Source organism: Arctopsyche grandis, chromosome 1 (genome assembly GCF_051622035.1).
Source record: "Arctopsyche grandis isolate Sample6627 chromosome 1, ASM5162203v2, whole genome shotgun sequence".
Classification (NCBI taxonomy): domain Eukaryota; kingdom Metazoa; phylum Arthropoda; class Insecta; order Trichoptera; family Hydropsychidae; genus Arctopsyche; species Arctopsyche grandis.
This window is the reverse complement of record NC_135355.1, coordinates 33,982,030-34,005,509: the sequence shown is the minus strand read 5'-3', so window position 1 is coordinate 34,005,509 and position 23,480 is coordinate 33,982,030. Positions and strand designations below refer to the sequence as shown.

Genomic DNA, 23,480 nt, shown 5'->3' with positions numbered 1-23,480 from the left:
CCCAGCCTAACGAAACACTGTTGTGCTTGTTTTAATAAAGTTTTATTGTTTGCCTAAATATTGTACAAAGGTATTAGAATATTTGGGCAAAAGTATGTCGTTCAGCAGTCTCTGGATATGGTAGAGTGTCGCTGGCTCGGCATTCGGCTATGTTCAGAAGGTCTCTGGATGCGGCAGTGTGTTGCTGGCTCGTTGTTCGGCTATGTTCAGAAGGTCTCTGGATGCGGCAGTGTGTTGCTGGCTCGGCATTCGGCTATGTTCAGAAGGTCTCTGGATGCGGCAGTGTGTTGCTGGCTCGTTGTTCGGCTATGTTCAGAAGGTCTCTGGATGCGGCAGTGTGTTGCTGGCTCGGCGTTCGGCTATGTTCAGAAGGTCTCTGGATGCGGCAGTGTGTTGCTGGCTCGGCGTTCGGCTATGTTCAGAAGGTCTCTGGATGCGGCAGTGTGTTGCTGGCTCGGCGTTCGGCTATGTTCAGAAGGTCTCTGGATGCGGCAGTGTGTTGCTGGCTCGGCGTTCGGCTATGTTCAGAAGGTCTCTGGATGCGGCAGTGTGTTGCTGGCTCGTTGTTCGGCTATGTTCAGAAGGTCTTTGGATGCGGCAGTGTGTTGCTGGCTCGTTCGTTCGGCTATGTTCAGAAGGTCTCTGGATGCGGCAGTCTGTTGCTGGCTCGTTGTTCGGCTATGTTCAGAAGGTCTCTGGATGCGGCAGTGTGTTGCTGGCTCGGCGTTCGGCTATGTTCAGAAGGTCTCTGGTCTGCTGCTGTGTGTCGACGCTTGCTGCTGTGGGTCGACTGGCGTTGCTTCTTTGTGGCTGCGTTTTAACGATAGTTTATAGGGAGTGCCACTCCTTAACCTATCCATCGAACGTGTTGTATGGGATCGGACTCTCGGTGATGTTTGTGGTGCGGGCTGGCGGCTGCTCGCTTGTGGGGTGTTTGTCGATCTGGAACACTAAGCAAAATTAGTGCATCATCTGTGGGATACTGTTGGGGTTAGTGTGTTAGTGGGTGGTTAACGGGTATGGACCGTTTGGAGGTGGTTGAGTCTGGTTAATTAAATTGGGTGCTATTTTAGCCTATACCCATCTTCAGAATGTCGATGGGTCTTTGATTGGACGTGAGTTTGGTCACACTGAGGGAATTGATCAGGGGATTGTCTATTTTGCCGAGAGACTTGAAGTAGTTCACGGCAAGTTTGTGTACGTGTTTGTCGAGGTAGTCAATGCTTAGGTCATTGTGAATTATAGTGTTTCTTGTGTACCAGTTGTTCCGACCAAGTCTTCATGGTCAGCTTTCGTGGCGTTACGACCAAAGGAGCCGGTTTGGAGGGAGATCGGCGCCGAGCGCGCGTCCCCGCATTCTATTCGTTTTCCGCGTCGGTCGAGTGAACATCTCTGTTCGCTACCGAGTTGGTTCCCACCACCGAGTCCCGATCAGCTCAGCCTTGATCGGCAGACGATACTGGAAGTACAGCTTCAGTATACGTCCGGTGAGAAGTGAGGAATTCCTGGTCTCTCTTCGTCGAAGTCAGATCACGGAGCCACGTGGTTGAGTGAGGTTACCATAACCTCTTGAACACGTGCGCGCTAATTTCAAGTCGGACTCCCCCCCCCCCTTTTTCTGTCCCCCCTGCTTGATCTCTGTATATACATATATATATAAAATACAGTCACCATACAAACAGAATTATAACCTGTTTTCATTACTATTCAATTTCCCGCCTTTGTCCCGTATCACCCTCACTTACGCACACTGTACGAGAGAGAGAGAGATATACATCGAGCCGAGCCGACAGCAGCAGAGACCAGACCGCAGACGACGACCTGTGGATCCCTTGGAGGAAACCAGCCCCGCCCACGCTTACCACGAGCTTCTACGAAATCGACTTCCGGGGTGCTCTCGAGTTGAACATCCCTGGAGTCTGTACATTTGGTCCTTCGAGCCGGATTTCTTCCAGAGCTGGTCTGTCAACGTCGTCTAATCTAGGTTGGTCGTAATTAGCATTTTTCTGTTGTTGTTGTGATTTTTGGTCGCCATTTTGTTTCTTTTCCCGTGTCCATTGTTTATTTTTGTCGTGTCCAAAATGGAAGCACTTCGGAATACGCGGAAAAGCATTCGCGCTCGGTTAACGAGAAATGCGAACCATTTGGAGGGGGATCTTAGTATTTCCATGCTCCAAATCAGACTCGAGATAATTAAACCTCTGTTGTCTGATTTCGAATCGGTCCAAGCTCAGATTGACGAGCTGGACGAAGCGGAGGCTCGGGCCTCCGAGTCCGTCATTGACGAGTTCGAGACGGAATACTTAATCGCCCTCGAACGATGTATGGAAATGCTCAGATTGTGGGAGCTGCAACTGAGCGCGTCGCCGGTAGGTGGCGCTGCCGTCACGATTTCCGCTGTATCGCAATCAAATTCGGCAATAAAATTGCCCCGTTTGGAGTTGCCCACCTTCGAAGGCAACGTCCAAAATTGGCCCCTTTTCTCACAACGCTTCTTGGTCGCTATGGCCGGCGAAACTTCTCAACTCGCCCGTTTCCAATACTTGTTGGCAGTCCTAAAAGGAGAACCCAATCGCGTAGTCAGTGGCTTAGAGTTATCTGATGATTCCTTCTCCCGCGCTTGGTCCATTCTGGAGCAGCGCTACAACAATAAAAAAATTGTTGTTCAGTCCCACATTCGCGCAATATTGGACGCGGAACAAATTGCGTCCAATAGTTACGCAAGTTTGCATCGCTGCATAGACGATTTTAACATGCACGTCCGTGCACTGGCCAACTTGGGCGTTCCGGTCGACACTTGGGACGACATTTTGGTCATGTGCATCACTAGGAAGCTCGATCGATACACGGTTCGACAATGGGAGCTTCAAGCGCCAAAACATGAGGAGTGCACATTCCACAAACTCATCGAATTTCTGACGCTTCAGTGCCAATCGATGGCAAATGCCGACTTCGTCTTAAAAGGCGAGTCGAATCCTCGACCAAGAACCATTACGAATCCGAAGGCAGCAGTTCTGCATGTGAGGAGGGAACGCCCCTCCTGCATCAGTTGCAGCGGAAGTCATTCTCTGCTAGCCTGTCCATCATTCCGCCAAATGAGCGGTGATGAGTGTAGGTCGAACGCCATAAAACGTCGACTATGTCTCAACTGCTTGAGGCCAGGGCACATAGTTCACGCGTGCCAAACAAAGCAGAGATGCTTCAAATGCGGTCATGCCCATCACACCATGTTACATGACTCAACTCCATACCAAACTTCGCCTTCAAATAAGGCCAAACATTATCGGAGCCCAAAGAAATCAGAGAACGCCAAACCCGTAAAATCATCGTTGGTTTTACACTCGGTGAGACGCGTATCGCCTTCTCACGCCCGAACTGTCCTGCTATCCACCGTGGAAGTACAAGTTCGCGGCGGAGATGGGCGTTCGCACAAGGTTCGAGCATTGTTAGATAACGGCTCCGAACTCAACCTCATCTCTGAAGACTTAAGAAGGCGACTCGCCTTAAAGTCGAAAAGGATGGACGTCAACCTGGTAGGAATAGGTTCAAATAGGACGTCCATTACTAGTGGCGCGGTAATTCGAATTCTACCGCACATCCCCAATCAGGGCTCCAGTGTTGATCTCGATTGCGCAATCATGCCCGAGATCGCGAATTAACTTCCATCGCGCAACGTGTCCGAGATTCGGAGCCATTTGCCGCTTCATCTCCCCCTTGCCGATCCGTCATTCGATATTCCCGGTACAGTGGATATGGTGATAGGCAGCGACGCCTATCATGCGATGTTACGCAATGGCAAACGTACCATTTTAGTTCCCTCCAAGTCACGCGGTGACAGAGGAGGACGCATCGCGATGATGAATACAGCTTTCGGCTGGATATTGGGCGGCTCTCTAGAAGCGCCCACAGTTTCAAGCGATTCTCGGAATTGCCATCACACAACGGGTCGTGATCCGTTATCTTGTTTTGGCGCGAGACGTCCAGTCAAGACAGTTACGCGTTCCCTGGACGAATCGCGTATTTACGCGGAACGAAGATTCCGCTTGCCGAAGCGCAATGTATCCGCGCCCTTTAACCCTCACATCTTTCGACCTTCCCAACCCAGCTCCCATAACTCCTGGCCAGTTCCTAGTTGGCGCACCACTAGTTGCGCAACAGCAGGAGGATCTGGTCGATCAGCCCGGAGCGAGGGTGCTACCACACCAGCACATGCAGCAGCGGCCCCTGGCAGACAGGGGCACAGGAGTAGGTCCTACTACTCCTCCATCAGCAACACCAAGCGAGCAGTCCGGCGATTAGCTCGACTGCCAGTCGAGCAGCACTCAGTGAATTTGTGCAACGGTGTGGCGAGCGTTCATAACGTCCCACATTAAAGTTGGCGCGTTGTTTGTATCTGTGTTGTGGATTCAGTTTATGTGTTTTAACTAAAGTTTTTGAGTTGCTTTTCTTTTATGCTTCTCTTGTTGGTTTGATTGGTGCTTTGTAATGGAGCTATCAGGATAGATTGGGACATATAACGGTTGAACAATATTGTTACCTAGCATTGGTGTTGGTTATTTGTTGGTGTTTTGGTTGTTTGTTTGTCTATTTTTTGTTTGTTTCTTGCCGGCTTAGTCAGCTGCTTATGTAGGATGGGAAACTGACGGTGGACTAATGTTATTTTGTTTGCTGACTGGGTTATTTTGTTGTGTTGTTTTTTTTATTTTGTTGTTATTTTTTGCTTATTTGCTTGGTTTTTGTGTATTTCATTAGTCGCTTGTGCACCATTAATTCTTGTTTGTTTTGGAATTCGATCCTCTGACTTCCAACGGGGGAGTATGTTCCGACCAAGTCTTCATGGTCAGCTTTCGTGGCGTTACGACCAAAGGAGCCGGTTTGGAGGGAGATTGGCGCCGAGCGCGCGTCCCCGCATTCTATTCGTTTTCCGCGTCGGTCGAGTGAACATCTCTGTTCGCTACCGAGTTGGTTCCCACCACCGAGTCCCGATCAGCTCAGCCTTGATCGGCAGACGATACTGGAAGTACAGCTTCAGTATACGTCCGGTGAGAAGTGAGGAATTCCTGGTCTCTCTTCGTCGAAGTCAGATCACGGAGCCACGTGGTTGAGTGAGGTTACCATAACCTCTTGAACACGTGCGCGCTAATTTCAAGTCGGACTCCCCCCCCCCCTTTTTCTGTCCCCCCTGCTTGATCTCTGTATATACATATATATATAAAATACAGTCACCATACAAACAGAATTATAACCTGTTTTCATTACTATTCAATTTCCCGCCTTTGTCCCGTATCACCCTCACTTACGCACACTGTACGAGAGAGAGAGAGATATACATCGAGCCGAGCCGACAGCAGCAGAGACCAGACCGCAGACGACGACCTGTGGATCCCTTGGAGGAAACCAGCCCCGCCCACGCTTACCACGAGCTTCTACGAAATCGACTTCCGGGGTGCTCTCGAGTTGAACATCCCTGGAGTCTGTACACCAGTCGTAGTTGCCCGTGGCACGCAAGAATTTGTTTTGAATTGTCTGTAGTCTGAGTATGGATCTGTTGGAGATGGTAGTGTGAGCCCACACGGGGCTCGCGTACGTGATTTGTGGGCGGATGATGGATTTATACAGCAAGCACTTGTTTTTAAGCGAGAGCTTGCTGTTTGGTTTGCATAGTGGGTAAAGCTTTGACGCAACTGCCCTAGCTTTACGCACCGCGTTAGTGATGTGGGGTCTCCAGGTTAATTTGCGGTCGATTATTACCCCCAGGTAGCGGGTAGACGTGGTCCAGTTGACTGGTTTGTCGTTTATAATGACTGGCTTGGCTGGTTTGCACCGTTTTTTACGTCTGGAGAAGAATATTGCCTGACTTTTATCCGGGTTGATTTTCATCAGCCATTTATCGTACCACGCTACCAGTTGGTCCGAATACTTCTGGAGGGCGAGCGAGACTCCCTTGGGGCCGACGGAGCTCGCTAAGATGGCCGTGTCGTCGGCATACTGTGCGATGTTTGTGTACCTATGTGTAGGAGTGGGTATGTCGTGTGTGTAAAGGTTGAATAGCGTGGGGCCGAGGATGGAGCCTTGGGGTACCCCAGCGGAGATGCCTCACTGAGTTGATATGCGGTCCTTGAGTTTGACCTGAAATCTCCTTTCTCTTAGGAAGGATGCGATAGAACGTATTGAGTGGGGGGTGATGTTGGCGGCAATCATTTTGTAAAGGAGGCCAGAGTGCCAGACTTTATCGAAGGCTTTGGAAATGTCTAGGAAGATTGCTCCAGTAGACATGTTGTGGTCGAAACCGTCTATAACGGTTTCAACAACTCTGTGAATCTGGTGAACGGCAGAGTGTTGGGGTCTGAAGCCAAATTGTGTTTTGGGAAGAAGGTCAATTTTTGCGATTTCGCTGTTGAGGTTTGAGATTAAGATCCGTTCCAGGATCTTACTCAGTGAGGATAGCAAGCTGATGGGTCGGTAACTTGTTGCGAGGGAGGGGTTCGAGTAGGGTTTTCTGATAAGAATGACATTGGCGAGTTTCCATTGACTCGGAAAATAGCAGATTCTGTTGGTGGCATTTAGTATTGCTGTGAGTGCAGCGATGGCTTTTTGAGGGAGTTCTTTTAGAGCTTTGTTGGAAATTCCGTCAGGGCCAGGGGCCTTTTTGGCGGCGATAGTTTTGATGATGTTTAGGACTTCAAGCGGCGAAGTGGCGACAATGGGTACTGAGGCTGGGTTTTCGAGGTAGCTGTTGACGGAGCTTTCAACCATTTGGCAAAAGTCACTTTGCAGGTTGAAGTTTGAGAGAGAGAATTGGTCCTGGAGACTGTCGGCTAGGGCTTCCACTTTATCGGCGGTGGAGTAGACGAACTTATCTCCAACTTTGATCCTGTCGATCCTGTTGCCGTTGCTTCTGAAGATTTTTGACAGTTTCCAGAAACCGTTATGTCCGTCTTCTAGCGCTCTGAGTTTGGTATCCCAGTTGTCGTTTCGTAGTTCCCACAAGGCATTTTTAACGTCTTGTTGAAGTCTGTTCATTCGCTGTTTGAGGATTGGGTCCTTGTACCTTTGGAATGCCTTCCTAGCTCTATTCTTAAGGCGAATAAGATCGCGAATGTCGGGGGGTAAAGCTTGCGGGTGCAGAGGAGAGTGGGGTGTGGTGGTGGTGCTGGCGTCTAAGGCTGACTGTATTTCATCCGTGAGTATGTTAATAGCGGAGTCTATTTCTTGGGTGGTGTGAATTGAGTGGGGGTAAGTGACGGTGTGATGAAGGAGAGTTGAGAATTTCTCCCAAGATATGGTACTTCGGAGGATGGGGTTTATAGTTACGGGTGTGTTGGTGAGTTCTAGTATGACCGGGTGATGGTCGGAAGAAAGATCATTTACTACAGTCAAGGACTGCGCGCCCGGAAAATTTTGAGTTAGATCGATGTCTAACATATCGGGTCTGCCTTTGAAGTTAATGGGGATTCTTGTGGGTTCGTCTGGGAACTTTAACGACGGAAACTTTTGGGTTTGAAAGTTGGGAATAACTTAAGAGAATTTTCCCATTATTGTTAGTGGCTTGACTGTTCCATCTGGAATGTTTGGCGTTAAGGTCGCCTGCGGCAATGGTGGCTTTGTTAGTGTTGAATATTTTGTCCAAGTCTGTGGTGAGTAAGTGTTGTTTTGGTGGGTTGTAAACTGCGTGGAGGATGAGTGGGGTGCCAGTGTTAGTCCAAACTTCTACCGACGTCAGTTCTATCCCTGTGGTGATCGGCCGCGGGGCCAAGTTGTGTTGAATTGTGTGTTTGATGAATATGGCAGTGCCGCCGGCGGCTTTGCCTATTCTGTCGTTTCTGTATGTGGTGTAGTTTGGGAAGTTTAGTCGATTGCCAGGTTTGAGCCAAGTTTCGTTTACTAGTGCGATATCAATGGAGTGTTGGAGCAAGAATTGCTCAAATTCGACACGCTTGCTGAGTATGCTGCAGGCGTTCCAGTAAACGATCTTGAGGTAGCAAGTCATTTTTTATGTTGGTGGGTGAGCATGAGCAGGATGGCATTTATCGAGTCAATGGACTGTTCGATTTTGCTCATCCGATTTGAAAGGTCTTGGTTTGGGTTCCAGCTAGTGTTGATGTTGGGTTAGGGGAGGGAAATTTGAGTTTTCGTGTCTATATTGCGGTACGTTGGTCTTCGTTGGTTGGAGGTGGGAGGGGTTGGGGTTTCGGGGTTGGCGGGAGTTCTTCCTGCTTTTGTTGTTGGGATTTGAAGGGCAGCCTCTGTAGCTGGAAACGTGAGGGCCTCTGCAGCTGGTACAAGTTGGAGTGGAGGTTGTTGACACACAGTCAGTGGTCAAATGGGGTCCTGCACATTTGATGCACAGGGGGGCGACATGGCAGTTGTAGGAGCCGTGACCAAAGCCTTGGCAGCGGTGGCACTGCGGTACAGTATCACCACGGCGAAGTGATTCGATGCGAACCAGTTGGCCGAAGATGCTGAAGAGGTTGAACAACTTCTTCCCCTCTTCGTTGCGTGTGGTCTCGACAGTGAACATGGGCATGTCGCGCTTGTCACGTCGTGATTTCATGACGGTGGCTTTACTGGCTTTGTAGCCAAGATTGGCCAACTCGGCGAGGACTTCTGACTCGGAATAGTTGGGGCTAATGCCTCTAATGACCAGTTTGAGCGGTTTGTCTTCCGTTAGAGGGTGGGCATAGAATTGGAATTGTTCATCTTGGAGCACTTTGGTGATTTGGCGGTAATCATCGATGGTGCATGGTGTGATTTTGACTCTGTTTTCAGAGTAGACGGCTGTGAATTTGTGGTTACGTCCGTCGAGTTTCCTTTGAACTACCTTGTAGTCCGATGGCAACCTTAGAAAGATTGGAGCAACTTTAGGTTTGGGAAGCACATCCGAAACGGTGTTTCTGGATGGGTGAGCGGGGCTTGTGGTCTGGGGGGGGTGTACGAATTTGAGCTGTGAGAGGGGTTTGGGGCGTGTTTGCCGACGGTGTGCTGAAGGCCGCTTGTTGGGTGGGTGTGTTGTGAATTGGACGCTTCTGGATATGTTTCCGATTTCGGATGATGCCAACAGGGAAGGAGTATTCCTCCGGTTGTGGTGCAGGTGTTTGTGTAGGTGCAGGTGTTTGGGTAGGTGTGGGTGATTGTGTAGGTGTGGGTGGTTGTGCGGGTTCAGGTGCGGCTGCTGATGCGGGTGGGGACTTGGCAGCGGAAGTAACCTCCATTTTGTTAGACTGCACGGAGTCGGAATCGGAGTCGAAGTCGGATTCCGCGAGTGCCGCGTATCTGTTGCTGATGTGTGGGGGCGACTGTAATTGTGTGTGTGTGGTGTTGGGTGGGCTCGTCATTCTACGCTTACCGTTTTTGCGGGGTGACGTCTGGGGGGATGTAGCCATGTCCTTTGTCTTTGTGGTCGTTGTCGTCGTCGACTGGGCCTGCGACATGTTTGACGCGAGGTTTCCCAGTTGGGCGGAGTGGGCTGCTTGGTCAGCTGCTCGTTGGGCTGCGTGAGTCGCGATTAACTTTTTGAGGGAAGAGTTTTCTTCCCTCATTTCTTGGTAAGCCTTCACGAGTTTTTTAAAGTCGTGTTCCGTGAATTTATGCGTTTTAGCGCTAGTGTCACTGCCACCACGTCCATCGCGCCGCGCACTGGCCATCTTGTGGGTGGGTTTGTTTGTTTGTTGTGTCACTGTCACTTGTCACTTGTCACTGTCACTATCACTTTTGTTTATTTGGCTGTTGCTAGGACAGCTTCTCATTCCCAGAGGGACGCGTTCGGAGAGTCGAGCGGTAGTTACATCGCGGTTTCGGCGACGCAGCTGTTAATGGCACAGCTGTTTGTAGCGCGGGTAACGACAACGACAGCGCGGCGGGACACGTCCGAGCACTGCGGGCGCTGGGCGCGGTCCTGTGAATTAACTGGCGTTGTTTGGGTTGTACCTCCTTTTATAGTGTTTCTGGTTGCTGGCTGTTGTTGATGCGTATGCGAGGAATGTGTTTTTGTCGATGGGGTAGACTTTTCTGGAACGATTGGCACCGTTCCGCTCGATGTAGTTTAATGGCTGCAGGTGTGCTTCGACTGGTTTGTTTCCGCTCGAGTGGTAGCTTTCTAGAAGGTTTTGGCACCGTTCCGCTTGAGTTTAGTTTAATGGCTGCAGGTGTGCTTCGACTGGTTTTGGGAATGTAATCTGCGTCGCAGTAAATGTTGGTGACGAGATTCCCACATTACTATGATAGTTATCGTTAGTATGATGGACTTTTCGGCTGCCGGATGTTCCGTTATAGAGATTTTAGTGACTTTGTGACGAGTAATTTGTGACCAGTAATCACCGAACCATTTCTGACAGTAGCTATTTAGCCTCCATTCCGTAGGTCTGTTCGTCCGGTAATCCCGGCGAGGACCGCCAGATGTAGCTCCTCGTAACAGCCAGCTGAGGAGGCTGGCCCCGTGATCGACCCGTACTGATCACGGCGAGCTCTCATCACTGGCATTATAGAAGCTCTCCGAGAAGTTTGGCTTCTCTCGTAGTCGACCCTTACTGACTACGGCCAGCTCGTAACAGCCAGTCGAGGAGGCTGGCTCCGTGTTCGACCCGTACTGAACACGGCGAGATCATCCACAGCCTCCGCCATAAAGGGGCAGCATACTCCCCGAATTGGCATCATTCAACTGTTAATAAACAGGTTAAACTAAACCGTGAATTTTCTAATTACCCCACCCCGCACCGTTCCAGGACGAGCTGGCCGACGAGAGAGACGACGACCACATCGAAGTCACTGTTCATCCACCCCCCCCCCCCCTGCAGCTATACGAAACAATTCTATTACCCATTTCTTATCTTAAACGCGTTTATTTTTTTTTACGACATACACGGAATCACCCATCTTATTGAGTAGGGAAAATGCTACAATTGTGTATCGAGAGTGAATTTTGTGAACAGAATTATTTCGTATACAAATATCGCCTTACATTAAAATCTTAATGACATTGTAGTGGCTCTACGACATGGTCGAATTTCGGTTACCATCCTGCGAGTTGGGACCAACTCGGTCACGTTCAAAAGTTGCTATACCATTTCCTCTTCGGTTGCCATAATAAACACACGTGCATCAACCAGCCAGTCGTCTCATTCGTTCCATCCCCTTGATTTAATTTTAATTTAATTTTAACATTGAATTTGATTTCCTTGAATATGCATCGATCCGCTTTAAAGAATATTATAAAATAAAAGATGTTCTATCGCTGACTAACGATTTCAGTTGATGTCTCTCAATGGGAGATCATAGCAAAATATTTGAAATACATTGAAAAGTAAATGAAAAATATGAAAAAAATGGAAAATATGAATAAAATGAAAAATATGAAAAAGCTGAAAAAAACTGAAAAAAATGAAAAAACTGAAAAAAAATGAAAAATATGAAAAAAATGAAAAATATGAAAAATATAAAAAAAAACGAAAAATATGAAAAAAAAAATTGTTCCCCATACTGGTTGATGGTTGATCGTCCGTCACATACAAATATACAAATATATATATATATATATATATATATTTAGCGACAGTCCGTTTTTATATATAGTATTCATAGGGATATAAATTTTAGTGCAGAAAAAATATTAGATAAATACGCGAAGAGTGGATCTGTGAATTTCGTACTTTTTTAAAGTATTCATTATTTTTATTTTATTTGAATTTTGTTCATACTGTTGCGTAGGGGTGGGTGGAGGATCCAAGTAAAAGGCCTTAGTCGTTTCACAGCATTTATTGATGATTAAGGAGATACACGCACTGGCAGTGCTCAGTCCAGAATGACATGATATCGCCTACGTACCGCCTTATAAGGGGTAGATCTCTCAGGATGTCTAATCTGTTTACCTACTGTATAGTCACGTATTCGGATATGTATTCCCACGGTATGAGAAGTGCAATCATTGTTTAGCTTACTTGCACTTAGCCTGTCGCTAATCCTTGAAACCACTTATACCGTATGCACTTAGTTAATCCGTTAACAGATATCCTTGAACGGTCACACAGTCTCTGGGATTCTATTCGCTTAATCCGCGGCGTACGTAACAATACCATATGTTTATTACGTATTTACTTTATTTTTATATCTTGTGATTTTATATTAATTAAATATAAATTATCTTGCCTTTTTTCCTGTCAAAACCCCCCCCCTTGACAAAATCCTGGCTACGCCACTGGTATAGGTAGTATATGTATAACATTTTTCCGATTTTAACTGATAATAATCTATTGAAACCCGGGCCTACTATATTACTCATACATTTCAGAATTTGTGTAGTGACATTTAGTATATTGTTATAGATCAGCTATTATTGTAAGTCTCATTCGAATATATTTTTTTCAGTTAGGCTTTTACATAAATTTATTATTGTGACAGCATCAATTAATGTTTTAAGGTCTGTTCATACCTAGTCAGCACGTACCGACTTCAGCAGGTATCCGGCCGTACGAAAAGTATTCTTTTGTATGGGTATATTCATACCAACCGTCACGTTTACGCCACGGTAGGCTTACAGCAGTACCCGACATTTCCGTTTCATACCTTACAGCAACATCCGTCAACGTATCGTATCCGTTTTTTTGGCCATCGTGGAAATATACACGCGAATTACGTGCCATGAGTCTGCCGCTTTGCTGTTTTGGACCAATTATCGATAGTGACAGTTGACAGCTGTTCAATCTTTCGACATGGTTTTGGCGCAAATATTTAAAAAAAAATTAAATTTTTTACGGAAATATTAAAAAAAATTTTGTCCATCATCCACAAGCTCCTTATACAGTGTCCAAAACTCTCCTTCGGTTTTTCTATTTTTTAACATGGGATGCACATCAAAACGCCTCCGTGCTTTTTTATTGCCTTCTTGAGCTTCTTCTTCCAACAACAGCGCAATTATACATAATTTTTCGTTCGATAAACGTCGAAACATTTTTGCTGACTTGTATTCTGACGCGTAGCTATGAATGCACGTGTATGCATTCATATTGCAAGTACTCGACAATACGACGTAAGCAATATTGTGCCGTATCGTCATGGCCTCTAATGTATAAGTAAGCCGATTTTGCCTTGCACTCGGCCAAATTGCTGTAAACGTGACGTGACCGCGACGTGTAGGTAGATATGAATAGAAATGTAATAAAATGACATATTTGAAACGGAGTCGTGCAGTGCTGAAGCCGTGCAGTGCTGTTAAGTATGAACAGACCTTTAAGCTGTTGTGACATTTCTATCTGTTTGGACCAAATATAATGCGAGTCGTTGTTTGTGCCGGTTGACAGTTCTCAGTTTTAGTTTTCAAACATTTTTAAAATGGGCGTAACTATGTAAGTACAATCGTGTTTGAATAGCTCTTTAAATAGCACTTTTCATTTATTGAAGTAAAGTGTGTTAATATATATTAGTTAATATTTTTAACCTCCAATTTGTTTTTACAAGCTTTTTATTTTGTATTGAAAATCCTTTCCTTAGTTTGCAGCAATATCCTATGTCTGATAATAAGACTGGTCTTCAAGTGATAGATTTCCTCACCAAGCGTATTGCCGCCCTCGGAGCCGTTCAAAGTGGACAGTTCCTTGTGGATTGTGAAACTTATTTGTCGCTTCCTCAAATGGGTATATTTTCTTTAATTTATGCTGGCATCATGAAGAAATATTTTTCTTATTAAATATTTTTCTAGGTCCCCAAAAGACAGTACACATTTTGCACAATTCAGAACAGCCGGCGTCGGTGTTTTCTATTTTAGAAAGTGGAAATAAAACCATCCACGTTGTAGCCGATGGTTTGTTCGATTTGTTGATGTTGAAATTGTCAAATCATTACACATCAAAAAAGCAGACTAAAATGGAATCCAAAGGGCCTAGATTTGAACTAGGAGATTTTTGTATAAAACTAGGATCTGTAACGATGAATCAAACGTTCAAAGGCGTCTTAGTAGAAGTATGGCTTGTTTTAAAATTTTAAATATATCAATGCTGATCTATTATAAGTGTATGTTATAATGCTTTCAGGTAGAATACAGACCTTGCGTAATACCCGGTGCTGTTTGGGATCTTATACGTGAGTTTATGCAGGGGTTTTTAGGAACCTTAGTCTTGCAACAACCGCCGCAATACATAATCAACAGATTAAATGAAATATACCAGCCGATGGATACTATTCATCAATATTTAGAAAATTTTAGCTCTTACAGAAAAGCCATGAGCTTACGACCCAATTGAAAGTGCGATCATGAATGTTGTGTGTACCTCGTGTCAGTTGAAAATGTGATGTTTTGAAATAAGATACATATATATAATATAATTTAAATAAATAAATAATACAAATATTTTCTCTAATGTTTTATTTTTTTTAATTTTCAACGCAGACTTAAACACATTTTTCTTAAAATAGTAAAAATGACAACTAAAACATATAGAAGCATTTTCATACTGTGAAATAATTTGAGTCGAGGAAATCTAACAAAGTAAATAATTGCATAAGTTATTGACACTGATTAACACTTCCATCTATGGAATGGGTAACATTGGTATAAGTTTTATATATGAATGTATATAGTATTTCGTACGAAATAATGTTTCCGTTATCCTAATACAAAAAACAAAGGTTTATATCATAATAATAGCGATGCATGTGCTATTAAACTAGAATATAATCATTTACAGGGTTTGTACATAATTAGCAATAACAAAAAATCTATAAGCTATGAAATTCTTGCACGGAAAAGAAAAAATATATATATATATATAGCAGAAGGTAATGCATATAGTTTCAAATGTATCTCATTGTTGATTGTCAATTACATTCATTCAGATTTTAGCTGATTTTTTTGTGATATTTAAGAAGTATGAAGATATTACGTATAAAAAATACTACTTTTATGCTTAGTAAATATTTCAATCAATATATGTATGATAAACGCTGTGAATCAAGCATACTACATAGTATGTCTAGTTTTGGGATTAAAATAGCTAAAAAATCTAGTATAAATGGAAAAATAATTATTTGGAAGAATAATTTTTTTAATAATTTATCTTTAATAGGAATTATGACAAGTTAGGATGATAGTATGGACCGAAATATCGATTAAAAAATGACGGCCATCTTTGTTTATAGTGATATTAGCTGAGCATTTTGTTTTATTGTATGTGGTGGTGTATAATTTATATTTTCAAAAGAAAGGATATCTTTTTTAATATATGTATATGTTTATAATGCTATTATTTGGATGACTACGTTATTAAACTGAAAAAAGTAAATTTTGTAACAAATTAAAAAAAAACATTACATAAACAAGCGAGCAGTTTTATTAATATTTGAAAATCATATTTCTTTTGTTATTAAATCTTAATATTTATGTCTTTTTGATAATTAATCTATGTAAATTGCCAGGCCACTAATCGATGATTCTTACATGTACGGTAAATTTACAATGGATCATTTTAAAGCTTTAGATACACTAAATCTACTATTTTATTATTTATTTAATATGAAACAATTTCGTTGAAGAAATTTTGGATAAGATTCCGATCAAATTTAGATAATTTGTTGAGTTGAAACGTTTTAATCTAATATGTATGTACTTAAGATTTGGTCAGTAAATAAATTAAAACTCATTGAGATAGAGCTAATGTTTAATTTTAACTTTATTAGCCAAATTTAGTTAGATATACTTTTCGCATTATTAATTTTACATATAAAAGTAAAATGTAATCATAATTTATTAATCGGCACGCACTTTTCTACTGTCAATTCCGATTTGTGCGGTTTTCATACATTACTAATATGAACTTTTTTCTCAAACCGAATTTTAATTAAATTTACTAGATCTATTTGAGCATATGGTAACATAAGTTCTCGGTATATTATGTATGTATTTAATAACTAAAAAAATCCAATGTAGAGTGTATAATCGTAGATAAATCAATGCTCTTCCGAATTCCGGACAATATTTATTACATTACGCAGATTTTTTTTCAATTTACGTTATATTATTTTTGATTGTGATTTCAATAATTTGATGTTATTATTTCTTGACGACTTGATTTCTGCAAATTTCCTTCAAAACTTTGGTATTAAAATTTATAGGACACTTGAGCGATGCTAATGATCTTAAAAATTCCATTAATTTGTTTATTTAATACATGTATTATGATTTTGTATTTAATTTTTTTTTTTTGATGGTTCGACCATCTCTCTTTATATATTTGTAAATTTTGAAATATTATTTGGTGTTTGAAAGAAAATTTTGATACATACATATATTGGTGTATTTAAAAGTCTCAATTTATTTATGGCAGACGGATAATTATTGTATATATGTATGTACATATATATGTAATATATTTTCAATTTCTAAAACTTTAGTTATAAGTAGTTTGTGTACTAATTTTCAGCTAATTAATAATAAATGTACATGTTAAGCACAAAATGTTGGTGTTAATAAATGAAAATTTATAGATTTTAATTAATAATTTGTATTCAATAGATAATATGTCATGATATTGTTTTAATTACGATTTTTTTTGTGTTACAAAAAATTAATGTATTAGTTTGGGGAAATTAATGAAATTTACGTTAATTTAATGTTGGACGCCACTGTATGTTCGTAAGTATTCATATAAGTATGTATCGTCTTGTATTTTTCACGATAATATGTAAGTGTATGATCAATTGAATTGTCAGTTGAATGAAAATGTCTTTTTGTAATTATATGAAGTTGAAAGGCAATCGGGTAAATAAATATCATCGAATGTCGTGAAATTGTCGACTTTCTAAATGGATTTTTACTCTGTTTTTTTATGAAAAACCAAAATGAAAATATTATATGTATGTATGGAATATACATACGTATGTTAATTGTTGAAAAGCTGACTATAAATATTTAAATATAATTTACTCACTCTTTGTGACCCATACATATATACAATTTATTATAATTTAATTTGTTATAAAATTAATTGACTAATTTACTGGGAATCTGAATTTTTACAACTAGCATAAGACATCACTAATGCGTTTTCCACAAAAAAACACCGAAAGCTGCTTCATTATTATCTAATATTAACTGCTCTAATGGAAACGTGTCTATAATTAATTACCTGGTTTTATTTAAGTGAAAGTAGTAGAAAAATTCAAAAGGATACATAAATTTACACTAATATTTTGAAAAAAAGTGTGAATAGACTCAATTGAAAAATATCAAAAGGAAGCATGTTAAATTTTACTGTAAATTGGTGTTTAGATTATGCAATTTTAATTATATTGTGCATATTCATATAAATTCGATTTATGCACATACATAAATATGAATTCATTTATATTTGTCAGGTTTAACATGTCGATTTTGAATTTTTCACTAACTTTCACATTATTGTCACGTGGAATTGTTGGATACTAAAGCTTATGCACATGAGAGATGTTTTCACAACCCTTTTTACTTATATTTAAGCTAACTAGATTTTATGTAGACTTACATTTAGAACATGAGCGTAAACTACTTACATACAAAGGTATTTAATTTAACAAATATACTTATGTACCATGAAATACAGTGTATAAAAGGATTTTTCTATATGTCTATCACAGCTAACTTTGTGGGTAAAAAATCAATTGTTGCTTACAAATATACATAAATGTTCTATTATGTTATTATATTTTGACAAAATATTTTATAAGATCAACATTCATAAATTAGGACAAGTCCTTTGGATGTATGTACGTACACACTTTTGTATATTATATTGTAAACTATTTCTTAAAGCATTTTTTAAGTTATTGTCAAGGTATTCATTTAACTAATAAAATTCGAGAAATTTTAACATTAAAACTAATAAATATTATAGTATACATATATTGTAAAATTTGAAACATTTTAACACATATTATAGTAAAAAGAAAGATACTCTTTTATGTCAATTTTTTTAAATTATACAATTTAAAGTCAGTAAAAATATGTGGCATCTATTAATTTCAAAAGTTATAGTTTATAAGTAAACAAATTATTATAGGTTATATGCGGAAAAAATTTCAAAGTTAATTAGAGTTAATCTACCACATTTTAATCTTCACTAAAATTAATCCACCTTAAATTTTTTATCAAACAAACAATACAAATGATGCAATTTCTTTTTTTAATGAAAGAGTACACAGAACTCGTTGAATTCAATTTGAAGAATCTCACTATTATTCAAAAAAAATATGTGAACTTTATTATAACACTTTATTGTTAAATACATATGTAAATATTTATTTTAAGTATTTAATTTCAATTTTTTTGAAATATATTATTTGGAAGTGTATTTAAAACAATATGCATATATTTTCAATTGTTTATAAAAAAAAATAGTTTTGAGTTCAGTTGTTTGTTGGTCATATTGTGAAATATTTTTATTTTATCTACTATATTATTTTCATTTACTAATAAATATAATGTTCAAAATGTAGTTTTCGTATTGACAAAAATGGTGTTTAGATATTTAGAATATTAATGCCACATTTTATTGTCGAGGCTTGTCCGCCAATTGTAAACTGTTTTTTTGTAATTCAATTATTAAAATTTGAAAAATTTTATCTTGAATAAAAAAACAAATGCATATTTCAATATTATGTTAAAAAAAGTTGTAATTACATACCCACAGTAGGTAGATTATTGTTATTATGCATGTATAAATACAATAATTGATATATGTATATTATGTATTAAGAATCGTTGTTTGCGGAATGGTATTTTGTCAGTAAATATATAATATAGTTTTTGATAAAGGCTCAAACTATTTTTCATTTTCATTTCATACATGCTATAAGTTTTATTCAACCGTAAACTAAACATATGTGTATATATGTAATATGTTTATATATATATAGGATCAATCAATCAACTCGAATGATCGTTTTCCGGAATAATTTTCTTATAATTTTTTCTCTAGACCTAAATTAGTCCCAAGCTCTTTTTAGTGTATTACGATACCTACTACAAAATTATTGTCGCAATTTGAACAAATTATTGAATTTTGCGTTCGCAGTTTAAAAAATGGTTATTTAAGTAGGTTTCTTTTATGTAAACTATTTGTACAGCGAACGAGTGTTCATAAATTTTAGCTTACATTTACATATACATATGTATTTACATATACATATGTATTTACAATATGTATGTATTATATAACCTTTTCACCTTTGGAATTCCTATTTCATAAGATATATCTATTAATAGTATTGTATTACGATTATTTTCACTGTTCGACTCATTAAATTGATTTTTATGTATGTATGTATGAACATACGCACATACTTCATAATAATATATAATATATCTATTATGTTACATATATTATAACAATGGTAATGTTTTTCGATATGAATAAAAGATATGAAAAGTTAATCGCTTTCGAAAAAGGTAAAACTGATATATCGAAGTTAAAATTTACTTCATTTTTTTGTATCAAACGATACGTATAATATAATTGATAATTTATTAGTCGATGGTAGATAGTTTTCGTATTATGTGTACGTTTATGCAAATATTAAAAATTAAAATAGATATTTATTTTCGTTTTAATTTTTTACAACTGAAAAGTGTGTTTCAATTTACACTCTTTTCTATCTTTTTATCGTAAAATTTTGCACAGACTTTGGATCCATTTCATCCAAATCTCTGCCTTTGGTTTCTGGGACGCAACATACGACAAAACAGAGACCTCCGATTGATATGACGGCATATAACCAAAAAGCACCGTGCAATCCGAACATTTGCTGGAAGTCGACGAAGGTTTTAACTCCAATGAAAGCACATAGGTAACTGAAAGCTGTTGCCAGAGCACTGCCCGTGGCTCGAAACTCCAAAGGAAACAACTCTCCTATCAGCAGCCACGATATCGGACTCATACCCAGGGAGAAGGCTACTGTGAAGACTAGAACGCAGAGCAGAGGAATCCAATCATTCTGACCTGCGTTTTGAGCCAAGACCACATTCTGCAACCGCTGGTTCCTGTGCACCTCCTCGTAGTAAGCATAACTACCAAACCCAGCTAGAGCCATCGACATGAATACAGAGCTGGCTATCAGCAGAGGCAGACGACCTACAGTATCTATCAAAAGACCGGATAGGCAAGAAGCCAAGAGTTGTACGAAACTCACGGCTATAGCTCCCCCATGTGGGTTCATACCTCCAAACGTCTTTCTGAAAATAGGCACAGCGTAAAAGTTGAAAGCATGCGCTCCGGAGAACCTCTGAAATAGCATAAGACCGCAAGTTATGAGCACTGGGCCTCCAATCCGAGCTGTGAGCAAAGCATTCATAGTGTTACTACCGGCCACTTGTATGTTTCTGTTTTTGAAGCTCTTCGTGGCTATGACGTGAGCCCTTATAGTGGCCAATTCTTGCATGATGTCCGAACCAGGTCCACGCAACCACGTCAGGGATTTGTAAGCCTCCTCGTCTTTGCCACACAGAACTAAGTAGCTGGGTGTTTCCGGTATGTAAATCATCGTGCAGAACAGCATAATGGGTGCTATGGATATAAACATGGCCAGCTGTTGCCAATCCAAATATGCTCCAACCGTGGATGAAATCAGCACGCCGAGATGACCGACGATTTTCAGAACTGCGTTCAAGCAACCCCTAATATCAGGAAGGGATATTTCGCTCACATAAACCTGAAAAATAAAAAAAAATGATCAGAAGACAGTTAGAGGACAATATTTTAATAAAAAGACGAGCTGTAGGTGTCAGAAGCTAAATATAATTTATATAAAAAACACTGGATCTTCTACATAATTAAAATGTAAGAAATTCCCTCCGTGAAATTTAAGCGGAATATCATTTCCATTTATATATACATACATATTTTGTTCCTGAATATTAAGTACGATCTTGAAGTTGATCCAGTCGAAAATATTGATTGTTTATTATTTCATAAATGAAAGTAAAATTAAAGTTTGCCCTCAATATTTTTGATTTTATTTTAGCTAAGTCAAGGCTGTCACTATATGTAGATCAAGACAAGCTCGACAAGACATTATAAACCTATAGTTTGGAAAACATATGGTAAATCATGTTAAATCTATGGTGAAAATAATGTTCTTACATTGGGCTTAAACGATAATACAATTGGACCTGATATTTTACATATGTATAATCATCATCATCATCACCTACAGCCATTCAGCATCCACTGCTGGATGAAGGATTTTCCAACATGCATCCACTTGTCTCTGTTTTGCGCAACTCTCCATCTCACCCTTCACATTTTCCTAATTTTGTCTACCCATCTTCCTTGCGCTCTTCCTTTTACCCTTTTGCATTCAACACTTATTTTTTCTACTATATCTACTATATCCAATACTCTAGTCATACTTCTCACCCACGTATTCCGTTTCCTGTCTTTCCTCGTTATGGCAAGCATGCAAAGTTCCATACTTCTTCGAGTGCATTGGAATTTGTATAGCAACTTGACGTTCGATGTCCAAGTTTCACATCTTCACGTCATCACTTGCAAAACATATTGATCGAAGATCTTTTTCGTCAGGCAAAGTTTTGATTTAAAAACCGCATTCATCCGTCCAAATGCACTATTAATTTCATACGTCTCTTTATTTTTTCTTCTTTACTACCGGACATGTCTATTATTTGACCTAAATATAAATAATTATTTACTACTTGTACTATTTTATCATCTAATGAAATGCTATCAGGCATGCAGTAACTATTGAACATTAGACATGCATACATAACATGTTATATGTATACATATGTATATGTATAATACGGAATTGAAAATGTATTTATGTACATCAGTCTATAAAAATACCTGCGACACCATAGAAACAATCGAACAGCAAAATCCGCCCATGAAAGATGTGAAAAACATCATCTCAACAGAAGTAGCAAAAACTGTCAAAATCCACGACAAACTAAACGGAAGTGACATCACCAGCAGCACCTTGCGACGTCCATGTCTCATCGCAACACCTCCCATCACTCCACCGAATAGTGCTCCTATAATTTACAAATTTAAGGTAAGTATGAATTGGGGTCGAACATGAAATGTTATTTTGGTTATATTATATTTACCAAGCAAGGAAAGACTGGCGACCCAAGAAGCTTGTTGATCAGAAACAGATATATCGTGGGTAGCACTGCCGTTGAACGGTCTTCTGGGTCTAAGTTGTTGAAGAGAAGCTATCGCTGGAGAGCTGTAACCTTTTCCAAGACCAGCGGCAAATGGAGCCAAAGACACTGCAAGGGCAGCTACCACCTATTCAAGAAAGCATTCGAAATAAATATTAGATCAAATTCAATCAGATGCTTATTGATCAATTGAGACAAGGATAAAAGCAGGCCTCAATTTTTATGGTATACTGTCAAAATCGCCCCGACATAACTGCCCCAACATTGATATTTTAATTTTTTCATATATTTTGGCGCGGTTTTGTCGCCAAGCGCATTTTGATGGAGCCTTTTTGTCAGTGGCGTGCGTTGAAATTCTCTCTCTTTTTGTCGTACAGCCTTACTTAATGTGCACGAGCGGGATACAAGAGGAACAGCCTGTTCCTCTTGTATCCTGCTCGTGCACATTAAGTAAGGCTGTACGACAAAAAGAGAGAGAATTTCAGCGCACGCCACTGTTTTGTCTCTATGGTTTTGTCTCCAGCGGTTGTGACGCCTCGTGGTAATGTCGGGGTGGTTACGTCGGGGCACCAATTTTAATTTGTCTGTTTGGCTATTTTAATTGGTTACAAATTTTATATATATAATACGATTGCAACACTTAATCTGCAATATATGTATATATGTAATTGAGTGAGGATAGTTTTGAATATGTATCAGAACAATCTATATTGGAAAATTCATATTGTTATACATGGCTATTATTCAAATTCTATGGCTCTATCATTATCTATGAACACTTTTTTTTCCATTTCAGAAAACTGTATTCAATTCTGATCTCTAGCCGGATTCGTCTCGTGCAGAAACTTTTCTGTTCCGGCTTGTGAAATATTTTCCGAGACCGGAAACGGAATTGATTCATCCCGCGTTGAAATCCACGATACCAGAGCCGAAATAAAAAGTTGCAGTTTTCCTCGTTGACAGCTCACCCTCCTACTCATCCCACCCACACTGTCCTGGAGAATTTATCGCGCTTTTTCCCGTCACCAGATAACCACCAACTTTATTATGATCCTCGCGAATTGAATATTTCCAATAAAGTGATGCTCCATACCCACACCAAGTATGTGAGTGTGAGTGTGCGACCGGAGAGCTAAAACTTTGATTACAGACGTCTGCTTTCGTTATTTGTGTTTCTGATTTGTTTGCCCCATTCGGCACTTTTCTTCGTTGTATTATCGGCGATTTGTTTGCACGAGTGTTTTTCTGACAGGATGGAATATAGTCGAGGACTAAAGTTTATTGAAAAATATGATTTTGTTTGCTTTGAAAGGATTACTCCAAAAGAAAAAGTTATCAA

At 40.0% G+C, this 23,480-nt stretch overlaps 2 protein-coding genes across 2 annotated transcripts; one reads left to right on the top strand and one right to left on the bottom strand.

Moving 5' to 3' along the window:
* Positions 1-13,220: 13,220 nt before the first annotated feature.
* Positions 13,221-14,301, top strand: MED20 (Mediator complex subunit 20). The gene is made up of 4 exons (XM_077434004.1): positions 13,221-13,337; positions 13,483-13,625; positions 13,691-13,950; positions 14,022-14,301. Exons 1-4 carry the CDS (start codon positions 13,324-13,326, stop codon positions 14,229-14,231), a joined length of 627 nt encoding a protein of 208 aa, XP_077290130.1. The 5' UTR covers positions 13,221-13,323; the 3' UTR covers positions 14,232-14,301.
* A 5,310-nt stretch (positions 14,302-19,611) lies between these two features.
* LOC143917637 (facilitated trehalose transporter Tret1-like) lies at positions 19,612-23,232 on the bottom strand. The gene is made up of 4 exons (XM_077439220.1): positions 23,176-23,232; positions 22,085-22,268; positions 21,822-22,009; positions 19,612-20,667 (listed from the first exon to the last, which is right to left on the bottom strand). The coding sequence occupies exons 1-4, from the start codon at positions 23,230-23,232 to the stop codon at positions 19,612-19,614; spliced, it is 1,485 nt and encodes a 494-aa protein (XP_077295346.1).
* Positions 23,233-23,480: the final 248 nt, after the last annotated feature.

Coding starts and splice junctions, on each gene's coding strand:
- MED20 (XM_077434004.1), top strand. Junction 13,626..13,690: donor TTTGTCGCTTCCTCAAATGG/GTATATTTTCTT, acceptor ATATTTTTCTAG/GTCCCCAAAAGACAGTACAC. Junction 13,951..14,021: donor TCAAAGGCGTCTTAGTAGAA/GTATGGCTTGTT, acceptor TAATGCTTTCAG/GTAGAATACAGACCTTGCGT.
- LOC143917637 (XM_077439220.1), bottom strand. CDS start 23,232: ATGGAGCATCACTTTATTGGAAATATTCAATTCGCGAGGATCATAATA. Junction 22,269..23,175: donor GGATCATAATAAAGTTGGTG/GTTATCTGGTGA, acceptor TTTCTTGAATAG/GTGGTAGCTGCCCTTGCAGT. Junction 22,010..22,084: donor CGCCAGTCTTTCCTTGCTTG/GTAAATATAATA, acceptor TGTAAATTATAG/GAGCACTATTCGGTGGAGTG.